This window comes from Elaeis guineensis, chromosome 10, assembly GCF_000442705.2.
Source record: "Elaeis guineensis isolate ETL-2024a chromosome 10, EG11, whole genome shotgun sequence".
Classification (NCBI taxonomy): Eukaryota; Viridiplantae; Streptophyta; class Magnoliopsida; order Arecales; family Arecaceae; genus Elaeis; species Elaeis guineensis.
Window position 1 is genome coordinate 30930051 of NC_026002.2, and position 12512 is coordinate 30942562.

The 12512-nt window shown below is 36.8% G+C and overlaps 1 protein-coding gene across 7 annotated transcripts; it reads right to left on the reverse strand.

Annotated features, from left to right (window-relative positions):
- Nucleotides 1–1742: 1742 nt before the first annotated feature.
- On the reverse strand, nt 1743–11853 carry LOC105052663 (calcium/calmodulin-regulated receptor-like kinase 1). Of its 7 annotated transcripts, XM_029266865.1 has the most exons (9): nt 11641–11853; nt 10460–10947; nt 8442–8595; nt 6395–6521; nt 4420–4470; nt 3914–3999; nt 3752–3823; nt 2925–3128; nt 1743–2317 (listed from the first exon to the last, which is right to left on the reverse strand). In XM_029266865.1, the coding sequence occupies exons 2-9, from the start codon at nt 10771–10773 to the stop codon at nt 1979–1981; spliced, it is 1347 nt and encodes a 448-aa protein (XP_029122698.1). In that variant the 5' UTR covers nt 10774–10947; nt 11641–11853; the 3' UTR covers nt 1743–1978. The 7 variants fall into 7 exon arrangements, with proteins under 7 accessions (XP_029122698.1, XP_010931864.1, XP_010931861.1 ...); XM_010933562.2 differs by lacking the exon at nt 4420–4470; XM_010933559.2 differs by lacking the exon at nt 4420–4470 and having other exon boundaries at nt 3914–4008.
- Nucleotides 11854–12512: the final 659 nt, after the last annotated feature.

The window sequence follows — 12512 nt, forward strand, 5'->3', positions numbered from 1 at the left end:
TTTTTAATGAGAAAGCAAACAACGGCGTTACAACCGTTACAAGGGTTCGGCCAATCCCGTTGTATATAAAAACAAAAATATAACGGCAGCTATTTTTCATTATCGTTTTGGTATTTTTCGTCGTCTCAGGCTTTCGAGCGGCTATTATTTTGACTTCTACTTTATATGAAATAAAATAATTTTTTCATTAATTTTTTCTTTCAAAATTTTTTTCAAAATATTTATACGATTTAATATATATATTAATTATAAAATTTAAAAAAAATAATATTTTATTATCATCATCGTCGTCATCATTATCATCATCAATTATGTTGATTATTATTTTAATAATTATTTAATATTTAAAATTTAAAAAATTATTTTTAAGATAAATAACACATAATACAATCATTATAGAAATTAATAATAATTTTTTAATAGATATCAATTGCCTGATTGATATTCGAAACGGCTCGAATTGATTTTAAATTTTATATATTTTTCATCGATTTGAGTTTAGATTTGAAATATTAAAATTTCATTGATGCCGTATCAAATTTAAAGTTCGAATATTTTGAATTGAATTAAACTTAAACTTTCAGCTACTTAATTCGCCTACGTTTGATTGCATCTATAATTTAAAACTTTAATTTAGTGTGGTAAGTAAATATTTTTTTTTTTCCCGCAGTCTACCAACAACGTGTTCATCCTCATACCATCTCGGATCCTAGGACCAATGAGCTGGTGAAGGGATCATTCATCAGCCTTGATTAGCTCCCAAAAAAAGCTTGATGTTGTGTATGTTCGAATGTGCTGACTGCACAATGTAACATTTCCACCACATCATGCAAACTGATTTATATGATGCAATTTATATCGACATAGCCATTGTTTGTGCCCATGTTGACAACAAATCTAGCTCAAAAGTCGAACTTCATATTGAATCTCCTACAAGTTGTTGCCCCTTGATCTCAATTCCCCAGCAGGTTGAGTCTTTCGTGCAAAAAAAGATATTGTGCAATTCAATAATTGATGCCATGAAAAAAAAGGAAAAATCATTCTTTTGCACGAAAGATACAACCTGAACCCCAATTACTCTCCCACCAATTCTAGGCAGGCCTTCGCCAGTTTTATGCGTATAAATCTCTTTTATTTAGAGTTTAACTTTTTCTGAATGGATCTGGCTTTTATCTTTAAAAAATTTGGATGCACTTGAGCTGGGCATGGTTTTAATTAGCCATTCAACAACTCCATTTACATTCACGAATATTGGTAACTCAATTGCTCAATTCTGTCAAAAATTCCAAGAACTTACAAACTTCTTCCAATAGAGGGACCAATCTTCTACTTGCGAGGGAGGGAGGGAGATCCGACTGGTAGTCTACCCAGGTCCAAATACTTGGGGGACGCCTGACCATTGGAAGTGGGAAGAACACCCAGTTTAGCCCACGTCAAACCATAGCTTAAGATCTCTTGCCAGGATCCGTCCACCATAGCTTTACCTGGAAATAAACTCCAACCTTGCAATTTGCCCACTCCAGCTATTTTGTGCGACTCTCACTGTGGCTTCTGCAATCAGAGGCGTCGTCTGGGCAATTCATTGGTAGCGATATTCAAGTTTAGATCTCGGGAGACACAACAGCTGAGTAGCAGTCTAAAGCTTTAATCATGAAGGGACCAAAAATAGTATACACCAACCATAAAAAAGGAAAGCAAGATTTCCATCTGAATTGAAGAGTCCATTAATTGCACTCTGGAAATAAGTCAAAACCAAGAAACGGCACCACTTTCCATTTTACCTTGCAGATGAACAATGATTACAGAAATGGCTTATATTACAAAGAAGTTAAGATCTAAAGGGCTTTTCAGAGTCCCAACCCATCAACCCTCGAAGACTACAACAGCTCATTTTTCTTCTTGCGCCATACATTTGTCATGGAGAAAACTTTCAACAGCAAAAGAATTAAAGAAAACTACAAATTAGCAGAGAAGTCTATCAAACATCGGGCAAATCGGACAAGCTGTCAATTGACTCCCCTCTGTGATGTTCAGAATCCGAAGTCTGAAGATATGATGGTTCTTGATCTGTGGATTCTTCCTCTACTGTGACAGGCAAGGATCGCTTGCCGCGATGCTTCTTGCTGTGTCTTGCTTTTACAACATGTGTCAGTGCTTGGACCATGTCTCTCATGGAAGGCCGCTTTCTGGAGATTCGGCTGATGCACTTGTATGCAAGGGCTGCCACTTTGTTGAGCTCTTGAACATCGAATATACCATCTAATCGGGAGTCTGCTATTTCCTCCCACCCAACTTTTCCCTCAGCATCTATCGCAGCCTGATACAAAAATAAGTGTTTGTAGGGAATAATTTGTTACAGGAAGAGGCAGTGAAGATCAGAGAAAGAGATGCAGACTGCTTGTATTTAGAGTGTTAGATAACATCAACAAGGATCACACACTGAGGGGCTATAATTTGAGGTTGTATGTCTAAAATATGGAATAACATATATTGTAATATCAATTTTCTCTTCTCTTTGTATTGATAGGTTGATCAGCACAACTAACACCCATCAATCAGAATAGTACTCTGAAGGGAGTCAAAAGGTACCTTCTTTGCATACAAGTCCTTTTTGGTCAAAATAAACAGAAGTCAGAAGCTCAAAATGCAGCTAACAAACCAAGAATAGCTCTCCCAGTTGGAAAGATCATCCAAGAATAAAACGATATTAGGCTATTCTTAACCAACCATTGTTCAATTACCCTAGTGACTTACAGATGAAGATTATCACTTTCACATTTTTTGATGTGTCAAATGAAAATAGGTTAATGTGATTTCAACAAAAGATTATGCAAAATTATGCAAAACTAAATACATGAAGGGAAGAACACTATATGATGTAGAATTTTATATATAGAAAATAGATGGTGAGAAAGAGATCTTACAAGCTCAACGTATTCCATAAGACCCTGTTGCGGGTTCCTGCCTGTGATCAACTCAAAAACCAAAATGCCATAGCTATATACATCACTTTTCTTGGTGAATGACCTTGACGATACATACTCAGGATCGAGGTAACCATAAGTTCCCCTGATATTAGATGCATGATGACTAACCATTTCTTCTCGTGAAAGCCCAAAGTCAGCAACCTGCTCAACAAAGCTCATCTTTTCATTAAGGTATAATTTGGTCAACTACAAAGTACGACCATGTAACTAGATAGATTTCTAAGGTAGGTTCTTCTATGTATGAAAAAGTCCCACCCCATCAATCATCTGGAGATGGTCAACATATTCACCTGCAACTTCATAAAAATGAAAGCATAACTCAGCTTCCACAACCTCTTTGTTCCATTAGAAAAAATACCTCTAACCAACCATAAGTTTTCTTGGTACAACCTTCCAATCAGAAGATTATACTGCACAGGAAAAGCTGAAATTCAACATGTCGACAGAAAATGCAATAATCCCTCAAACCTCACTTCCGATACAAGTACAGAATCATTTGTATAAAACTTTAAGGGATACCAACTGCTATTCATTTGATTAAAGATTACTGTGAACTATATGATATAATCGACAATGCTGAAGGAGAAAAAAATGATATAAAAAAAAATAAAACAAAAAAAAAGGAAAACAAGGATGATATGCCAAAGCTCAAAAAATTACTAATATGCTCCAGCATGACAAACAACCACTTGCCAATTTGTACATATACTCAAGATCTTCTTATACATGAATTATAAAACTATAATCATGAAGGATTAACATACCCTAGCTCTCATGGACCGGTCCAGCAAAATGTTTGAAGACTTGATGTCACGATGCACTACAGATGGAACAGCCTGCATAAGAACGAGCAAAAGAAACAAAGCTTTACTGTACTTCTCACTTTCTCTGTTACTTTCTGCTAGTGATATCATAGGAGAGCTTACCCCATCATGAAGATACTCCAAGCCTCTAGCAACATCTAGAGCTATATTAATCCTCCAGTCCCAGCTCAATGCTTCATGCTTTTCACCTGCAATTGCTGGGAACATTGTAATTCCATAATATGAATAAGAGAATCCTAATGTATACAACTTTTTAGTACCATATTAGATACATTAGTCCTATATAGGGAAAAAAGAAGGAAATACACACACATCAAAATTTTGAAAAATATTTGTGGAAGAAGTGTGGTGGGTGGACTGGACAATTGTTTCAACAATTCATGTTCTTATCCTTAGAGATTTTCATCTGTCTTTAATCAATTCTGATAAACAGTCTCTAGCATCTGTAAATGTTGCACACAAATATGATCGATACGATTAATATTATTTATATAAGCTCACTGATCGGATGTGTCCTTCTATGTCCAAATTTTTCTGAATTTAAAAACTAGAGCTTGTGAATTCTCTCAATGGCTTATTGCTGTTTATTGAATAAAATAATACCTTACATTCAAAATATGCTCCTTGTTCTTTGAACATATTTGAACTGGAAGTTTCACCTGACATGTAAAAGAAATATATGTTCGATTTTCTAGAATGATGAGAACAGATAGATATAGGGTGAATATTATCTATTTCCTGCTATCAGAACAACATGCTGCAAATCATTAGATAGGAAAATAACAAACATAAAACTCAAAAAACTTCTTTTCATCGAACCAGCATTCTGTCAAAAATTCAGTAAATGGAAACTAGTTTCATTTCAAGTGGATAAGGCTGCACAAAAGAAAACCAATTATATCACATAACACATATTATCTGTACCACGAAGTGAGTCCATTTTACTTTACAAGTGTTTTTTTCTTTTTTAATGCAAATTAGTATTGTTATAAGGGAGAACAAAGATACTGTAAATTGATTGATAACCACATGGCAGTCAGGAATGAATAAATACAGGAGCAAGGACAACACAATAAAAATACATGGAAAGAACATATAAATGTAGTATTATAGATCATGAGAATGACCTAAGGTAATGGAGAGATGGAAAGAGGAAATATTTCAGTTGATCTGTTGATAGAATTATTAGCAGTAATTTATCTAGAAGGGGTGTGTGAACTGGGAGGAAAGATTAAAAAATAATTTGGGAAAATAAAGAGAGATCTGATATTTAACACATAGAAGAAACAAACCAAGGAAACATAGCCCTACTAATGGATACAAGAGGCTGCATAATATTCTTTGTGGACATATTGTAAGTGTCCTCATTCTTATGCGGCAACTAGATTGCAACACCAATACAAGATGAAGTTTGCACCAGTATCCTAATAGATTTCAAAAAATAAAATGCTTGAAGCCACAAAAAAGTTTTTCAAAAACTTCTCAAAAGTCAACTTCTATTTAGGTAGCCAGCTTGCTTATAATGGGTTTCAATGACTTGCAAGGAATCAAGACCATAGCCAATATTAAAATAAAAAGTCATCTAGAATGGACAAATAAATAATATCACCAACCTCATGTAAGAAGATCAATACTCAGTGAAATAATCCGACCAAAAACTGAATCAATAATAAGGAGGGATAATGTATATATCTCCTCAAAATATTTGACACTGCATATTAAACCTCTGGATCTACCAATTATGTTAAACTCCTTTACGAGATAGGCTGGTGCACATCCATCCTTCCAGTTTACACTGCTGCAACTTGTATGAATGTCTCTGGAACATTTGTTAATCCAGTTTTATTCACAGATAATTCTGTGTCTTAAACAATGGACAGCACTATGCCCAATTCCTTGACCAATAGGACATGAGTGTAAGCAAACATAGGCCCCAAACATGCTTTGCTCCCTCCAAGAGAACAAGGGCACAAATTGGAAATCCAAGTTCTGCTCCATCCAACAAATGAAGGGGTTGATGCGTATATAGGATCCTAGCTTTATCATCTCCATAAAATGGAAGGATTGAGGTGAAGGAGGATTGTTGCCATGCTCCAGTTCTGGAGATGGAGAGATTGAGACAACCCCAGCTCTCCGCTACCATCAAGAAGAGGTGGTGGTGGACTGTGTTTGGGGTGAATCATAATGGCAAAATAGATGCTTATACAAATTTCTACTAGCACATTCAAATGATAGCAGTGTGTGGGGGGAATTTTCAACATAAGGTCTATGGAGATGTACCTATTGAACAAAAGGCCCATTTTTTAGTCTTTACATCGGGGAAAGAGATTATACTTGCTAGGAGAAGTTCCGAGAGATATTTGGAGATACCAATTTTAGGTGAGTTAATATGCAAATGTGGAACTTATTTGACAAGTACATGCAAAACCCCCACTTATATATAGGTAGAGATAAGCTATAAGACATCTCTTTTAGAAAAACGCATGAACGTGTGACGACACCATGAAATAATACTCGATCATATTTTCTAGGTAGAGAAAAAATGAAATTAAAATTTAGATGATTGATGACTCTAACACATACTGTACAAGTGAGAAGCAAGGCTGCCATTAGTCATGTACTCGTATATTAGCATATGCTGGCCTTTCTCAGAACAATACCCCACCAAATTGACAAGGTTCCGATGATGCAATCTCCCAAGAAGTAGAACCTAGAAAGAAGAAAAAGATTGTCAGACAATCGTATTGGCACTGCCAAAATTTGTTGGCAGAGAAATAAAGCGAACAAACAATTGAACTAGGTAATTAAGTGTCCAATTGAGTATCAAACAAGGTTTGCCGTACCGATCAGTATCAGTGCATACCAACTATACCATACAAATACCAAACCAGTATGCAGTATGGGAGATGTACTAACACTTGATACGTTGAACCGGATACTATACCAGATGTACCAACCCTATAATGGGATTGTATCACTTCGGGGTCCAATCCAAGACGGCGAATCTTACTATCAAAAGGAATATAAACATTCAGAGGCAATCTCATTGTTATCTTCCAAGAAAAAGTCATGAAACAACCAAGAAAATGCATCATGAAGTAGACTTGATTGAAGAAGTTTGATATAGATAAGGCACTACCATCTCAACCATCAATCCTACATTAGACTGAGGGTCAAACTGTATGTTACTGGATACCCTATAGATGGGAAATTGAAAACCAAATAAAGGAGAAGTAAAACGACACAAATCAATAAACAAAGTGCCTTGGACATAGACATATTCAAATATTTCATGAAATGATTAGACAACTTAAGTCATAAAAGCATAAAGTGGAATGAAATGGGAGAAGATCATAGTTTCTATACATCAGATAAAATTAACCAAAACTACATACAACAAGCCTTATCCCCTTTATTTTCTTATGCAACATAAACTTTTGATCAGCCTTTAAGTTGACACATGCTGAAGAGTTTTCCCACACATCAAAAACCAAAGGACTTTTTTCTTAAAAAAAAATTCCTTTATTCTCCACCTCTTGCTTAGTATGCATTTGCAAAGTCGCCAGCCACTTGATCTCCAAGATTTATGAAACAAATCATCATTCATATGCATGACTTAATCTAATGAAATTAAGAGTATGCATAGTGTAAAAACTCCTAGGAAATTGCAAAAATGGGGAAAGGAAAGCAAAGAAATGACTAGTTTCAAGAAAGATTTACTTAGCAGGTAAATATATGCATCATGTGCACTTGACCTTCTGGTCTAGAGCTAATGACATGGTATAGATGTGGCTACAGAATTTAAACAAGTGGGAAAAATCATAAGCACACAAATAAAAAAGAAAAAAAATTAAGAGCAAGAATGTTTGTTCATTTTTCTCACTGTGAGAAAAATCAAATTGTTTTGGATTTACTGAGATTATTCATATACATATCCAGAAATTGTATATAAAGTAGTATGATATTTCATCAAGTCCACCCTAGATCATAAAAGTGCATCAGAAAGTAAGAGAACACAATGTACTCTAACATAGTCAGCTGAACAGATTGCAAATCCATAATTACACTTGAAACTAAACAGAGTTCTGATAACTAGATGCAATCATGCACATCATGTGTGATGAGAAGAAGAATTTACTTGATAATTAAGTACATAACATTTGAAAGTAAATAGCATTCTATTCAATCATTTACATGATGCATAAACACCTAGTCGAAATTCGACTAGAGAACATGATGAAAAGATTTGAAATAAATATGCATATCGCTATCATGTAAAACACAAATTACCCAGCGTGGGACCCACACATCTCCACCCTGCTTTTTATCTCCATCCCACCTCCACATCAGTGGACTGTAATACACCCCCTTCTCTCTCTCTCTCTCTATGTGAAGCTCCAAATCATTCCACCTTCCTTCCCCTTAACGAAATCACATGAAAAGCACATGCCAAGCACTAGTGATTATTATTATGTCTATGGGATAAATATGAGCAGCTTGCTCTCAATTGTGACCTCTGTTAGTTTTTTCTTTTTTTCTTTTTTTTTTTGGATTAACCACCTATGTTTTCAGTAAGAAGAAAGGATATATTCTGATGCAAGACATAAGTAAAATTCTTGCACCAAATTACCTCGGTTTGAAACTCCTTCTCGCCTTGTTTAGAATTAGTAGCAAGCACCTTGACAGCAACTGTCTCACCAGTAGACATCTGAGCTTTATAAACAGGACCAAATGCTCCCTGACCTAGCAATGTTGTAAAATTACTAGTTGCTTTTTGCAAATCCCTGTGAAGTCACCAATAGTAATTATGTCAGATATGAATCAAAGTCAATGTCAGATATGAATCAAAGTCAAAACAAGTTTGCATGTCATATCCTTGTGTCTGTGTCACTCTTCCATTGGAAAGAGGTTTCAGGTTCAGAACTTGGGAGGTGTTTCCTCAAATATTTGACATGGATAGTTCTTCCATACTCCTATGAATGATTGGTGGAGGTCCACTGCTCTTCATTTTTTTTTTTCAAAAAATTAACCCTCAGGGACCTCAGAATCTATCAATTAAAACTTGTGAAGAATATCCAAGACCTCTAGATACTATTATGTAAGCATTAACATTAAAAGGCTTCAATGTAAGAGCCTGAATCACTAACTGACGCCAGTCGAAGGGATTCATTCTACATTAGATAACTTTCTAACTACTTGACTCATTTTGACATTGAATAATTCATCATTTGTAACTATAAAAACTTCAGGTGCATACATTCACCTGTTTTTTCACTTCTATGTATTAGTTTTTGATATAAGATTTTTGTTAGTCAAGCCCTTGCCAAGATTCAAATGCGGCTCAGTAGATGCAAAGAATGGTGTGTCCAACCAGTAGACTAGCTGGACGATGGGTAACAGCTCAAGGCCTCAAATGCTGGCTGTAGTGAATCAGTTTTAGCTAGGATAAGGTCATAATTTACTTGGGGTTTTGGTTTTGATTTTCAGCTAGTTTCACCCAAAACCAACCAGCTTAATCCAGTTTCTGCCCAGCACTTCTGGTTCTTAAAAGTTTCAGCGGATGATTAACCATAACTGATCACAGATGCTATATTTTAAAAAAAAATGTGTAAGACAACCTTCTAGTTACCTTTTAGGACAATTTGTTCATTTGTCTAAAAAATTTGTGCAAGACCTTTCTGGAGCCATTTTGGGACCATTTCTTAATTTAGTTAACTAATTTGAAAAGCCAATGCTGATTCAACCTTTTTGTTATTTCTACTTCAAGCGCCTCCCCCCGCCGCCGCACCCCCCCCCCCCTCCCCCAACCCACCCACTCAACACACCCCACAAAAAAAAAAAAGAAAAAAAAAGAGAGGTGGGGTGGGGTTTTGGGGGGGTGGGGGGGAAGCCTCCGAATACAATGGTTCAGAACAGAACATCATGCTCTAAAATGTTTACCATCATTTGTGTTAATATTTAATTACTTTCTTTTTGTTTTTACTGTCTATTTTAACTGAAATGTAGAAACCTGGAACATGATTATTGACCTCTTAAACTAGGATCTGACAACTGCAACTCACATGGACAATCAAACAAGTTTCCCAACCTTGGTTTAATTTTATGATATATTTTTCATAGATTCCCTACAGAAATGCTAGAATCCCAAGCCTTGCAAGGCACCTAGCCATAAAACTAACCTTTCTTGCTTCTCCAAAATAGAGACTATGTAGCCCTTGCTTTCATGAGGATTCCTCTTATCTTGAAATAAGTAATTTGATTGCACTTTTTTCCTCTGAAACTCATTGAGATGGAGGTGAAATTAAGCATCTTATCAGATGGAAAGGAAAGAGAAAACCACTACCTACTTAAGTGAACTTTATGTACAGCTGAACCAATTTAATAGTCCAGACAAGAGTTTAATTGAAGTCAGAGATGCCTAATCGTGGGAATCATGAGGAGCTTAAGTTATAATTCTATAAAAAACTAAATTCTCACCATTTTACCAAGAAACATCAAAACTACATAATATAATTACTAATTCGTAATTTTGGAACAAGTTGCAAACCAGTGAAATATACCACCCTCACCAGAAGCCACAAAAAAAAAAAAAAAAAGCATAAATAATAAAGGCAACGACATCAGAAGGATAAACATAGATTACCATACTTGTAACAGTATTTGAGAATCCCAGAAACTGAGACCAAATTCTTTCTCTTAGGTCCCTCCAGCCATGAGGATGTGCCCTTTTCCTCAGCAAATTTGGGGGACTCCTGGCCTGCTGTTGAGTCCGAGAGTTCTGTACAAGTGTCGACACCATTGGCACGGATGGGGATGGTCGAAGCCCTCCTTGAACTGCTACTCCCTATCTGTGCACGCCTCTTGCGAAATCTAATACACAAGAGAGCAGCTGCAGCCAAAAGCACCCCAATCACCACCCCTATTGTCACCCCTATAATCAGACCCCAGGACACGCCTTTCATCTCCTCGACACCTTTCCACTCCTAGAAAAATAGTTTTCACCACTCCATCAACAGGGCTTCAAATCTGCTTCCAGGCGTAAATTTCATAAATCAAAATGCTGACTTTTATGTTCCCAGTTAGACAAGTTGAACGGAAAGGTCAAAAACCACATGTTTTCACATCACGGCATGGCACTGGAACAAGTTTAGATTAAACTGTTAACTTGCCAGGGTCAACATCATGTAGTTATAAACAAGAAACGATGTACAATATTATATATTTAATACGAATCTACCATTTTTGAAAAGAACATCAAAGCTGTCACAATTCTAAAGTCAAATTTCACGATCACTGTCTAATGTTGTTCGCAAGAACACATAAATCTTAGCATGGGAGTTTGACCAAATAAATTCAGCAGTTATTTGGGATTCCCCCAGTTCGCAAAATAGGCCTATAGCAAGGGCCGAATGCTGAATTTTCTTTCCTGCAACAACTATTTTTTCCTTCTAGTCACCACCAATTTGAGCTCCAAAATCACACAAATCTCATCAGATCAATCACAGAAGTAGCTCTGCACATCCAAAAAAATCTAAAAAATTGAAGAAAACACAAACAGAATTTAATAAAGGAATGAACAACTGCACGATCAAAATCACATTAAAAATTATAGCTAATAGAAAGGAAGAAAAAACAATGGAATCCGTCAAACCGAATACTCAAAAGATCCGATCTCCACTACAGAACAAGAAAAAGGAATCACAAAAACAAGTTGAAATCCAACCAAATCAGATCTCATTAGTGAAGGAAATAGCTTCCAGAAGCCCTAAATTCCTTCCACAAAATATCTAGCCAGTAAGAGCGTAGGATCAAATCGAGGAGGGGATCACCTTCCAGAAATCCGAGCCGCCGAGACTTTGGAATCCGAGGGCTTAGCGAGCGATCGGACGGGTCGCATTCGCTTCGGCGAAGGAGAAGACAACTAAACTACAAGCGAACAGAGGAAGAAAATCGAAAAAAGCGTTCGAACGGCAGGACCCGATCTCCCTCCCTCCATCAAAATTGAAGAAATTTTTAAGTTTTTTAAAATAAAGGAGATCTGAAGCGTCGTTGTTCAGGCTGTGGTGCTTCGGATTTATATCACCAAAATGCCATTAGACTTTTCAAAATGACAAAAATACCCTCCTGCTTTGTGTCTTTTGTTCGGCGGTTGTTGACTTTCATGTTTCCTGGGCGGGTGTGAGTTGACACGCGCCGCCCGGCGAAAATGGGAAAGGAGTTCGGACCGTCCAACGTTCAGTTTCCCAAGACGGGAACCGCGTTCTGGAAGATTGGGTAGGCGGAAACGTTAGTTCGCGTTGGATGCTGTGGACCCACGTCCGGAAGACAGTTCACCATGCCGAGTGGGCTTGTTGGACAGCCGTGAACTGGGTTTTGATTATTGTTTGGACCAGGTCCAATGGACCACGCCCAATCCCACGGGGGATAACAGGCCACATTGTTTCACCAATTCCGGATTGTGCCTTACCCACCGTGCACATGCCCCCTGATCCATGCAATAATTTCTCATGAACTGGTGTGCTCATTGTCATGCCTCGGAACCAATCACAATCAAAATCTCCCATCCATCAATCAAAACCACATTATTGATTTAGAGCTTGCAGATTATTTAAATTTTTCCTCCGTTGGCAACATCTTGGCTACAATCGTGAACTTTTTTCACGGCTGCAACGGCGACATGTATGGAATGTGATGAACGGGC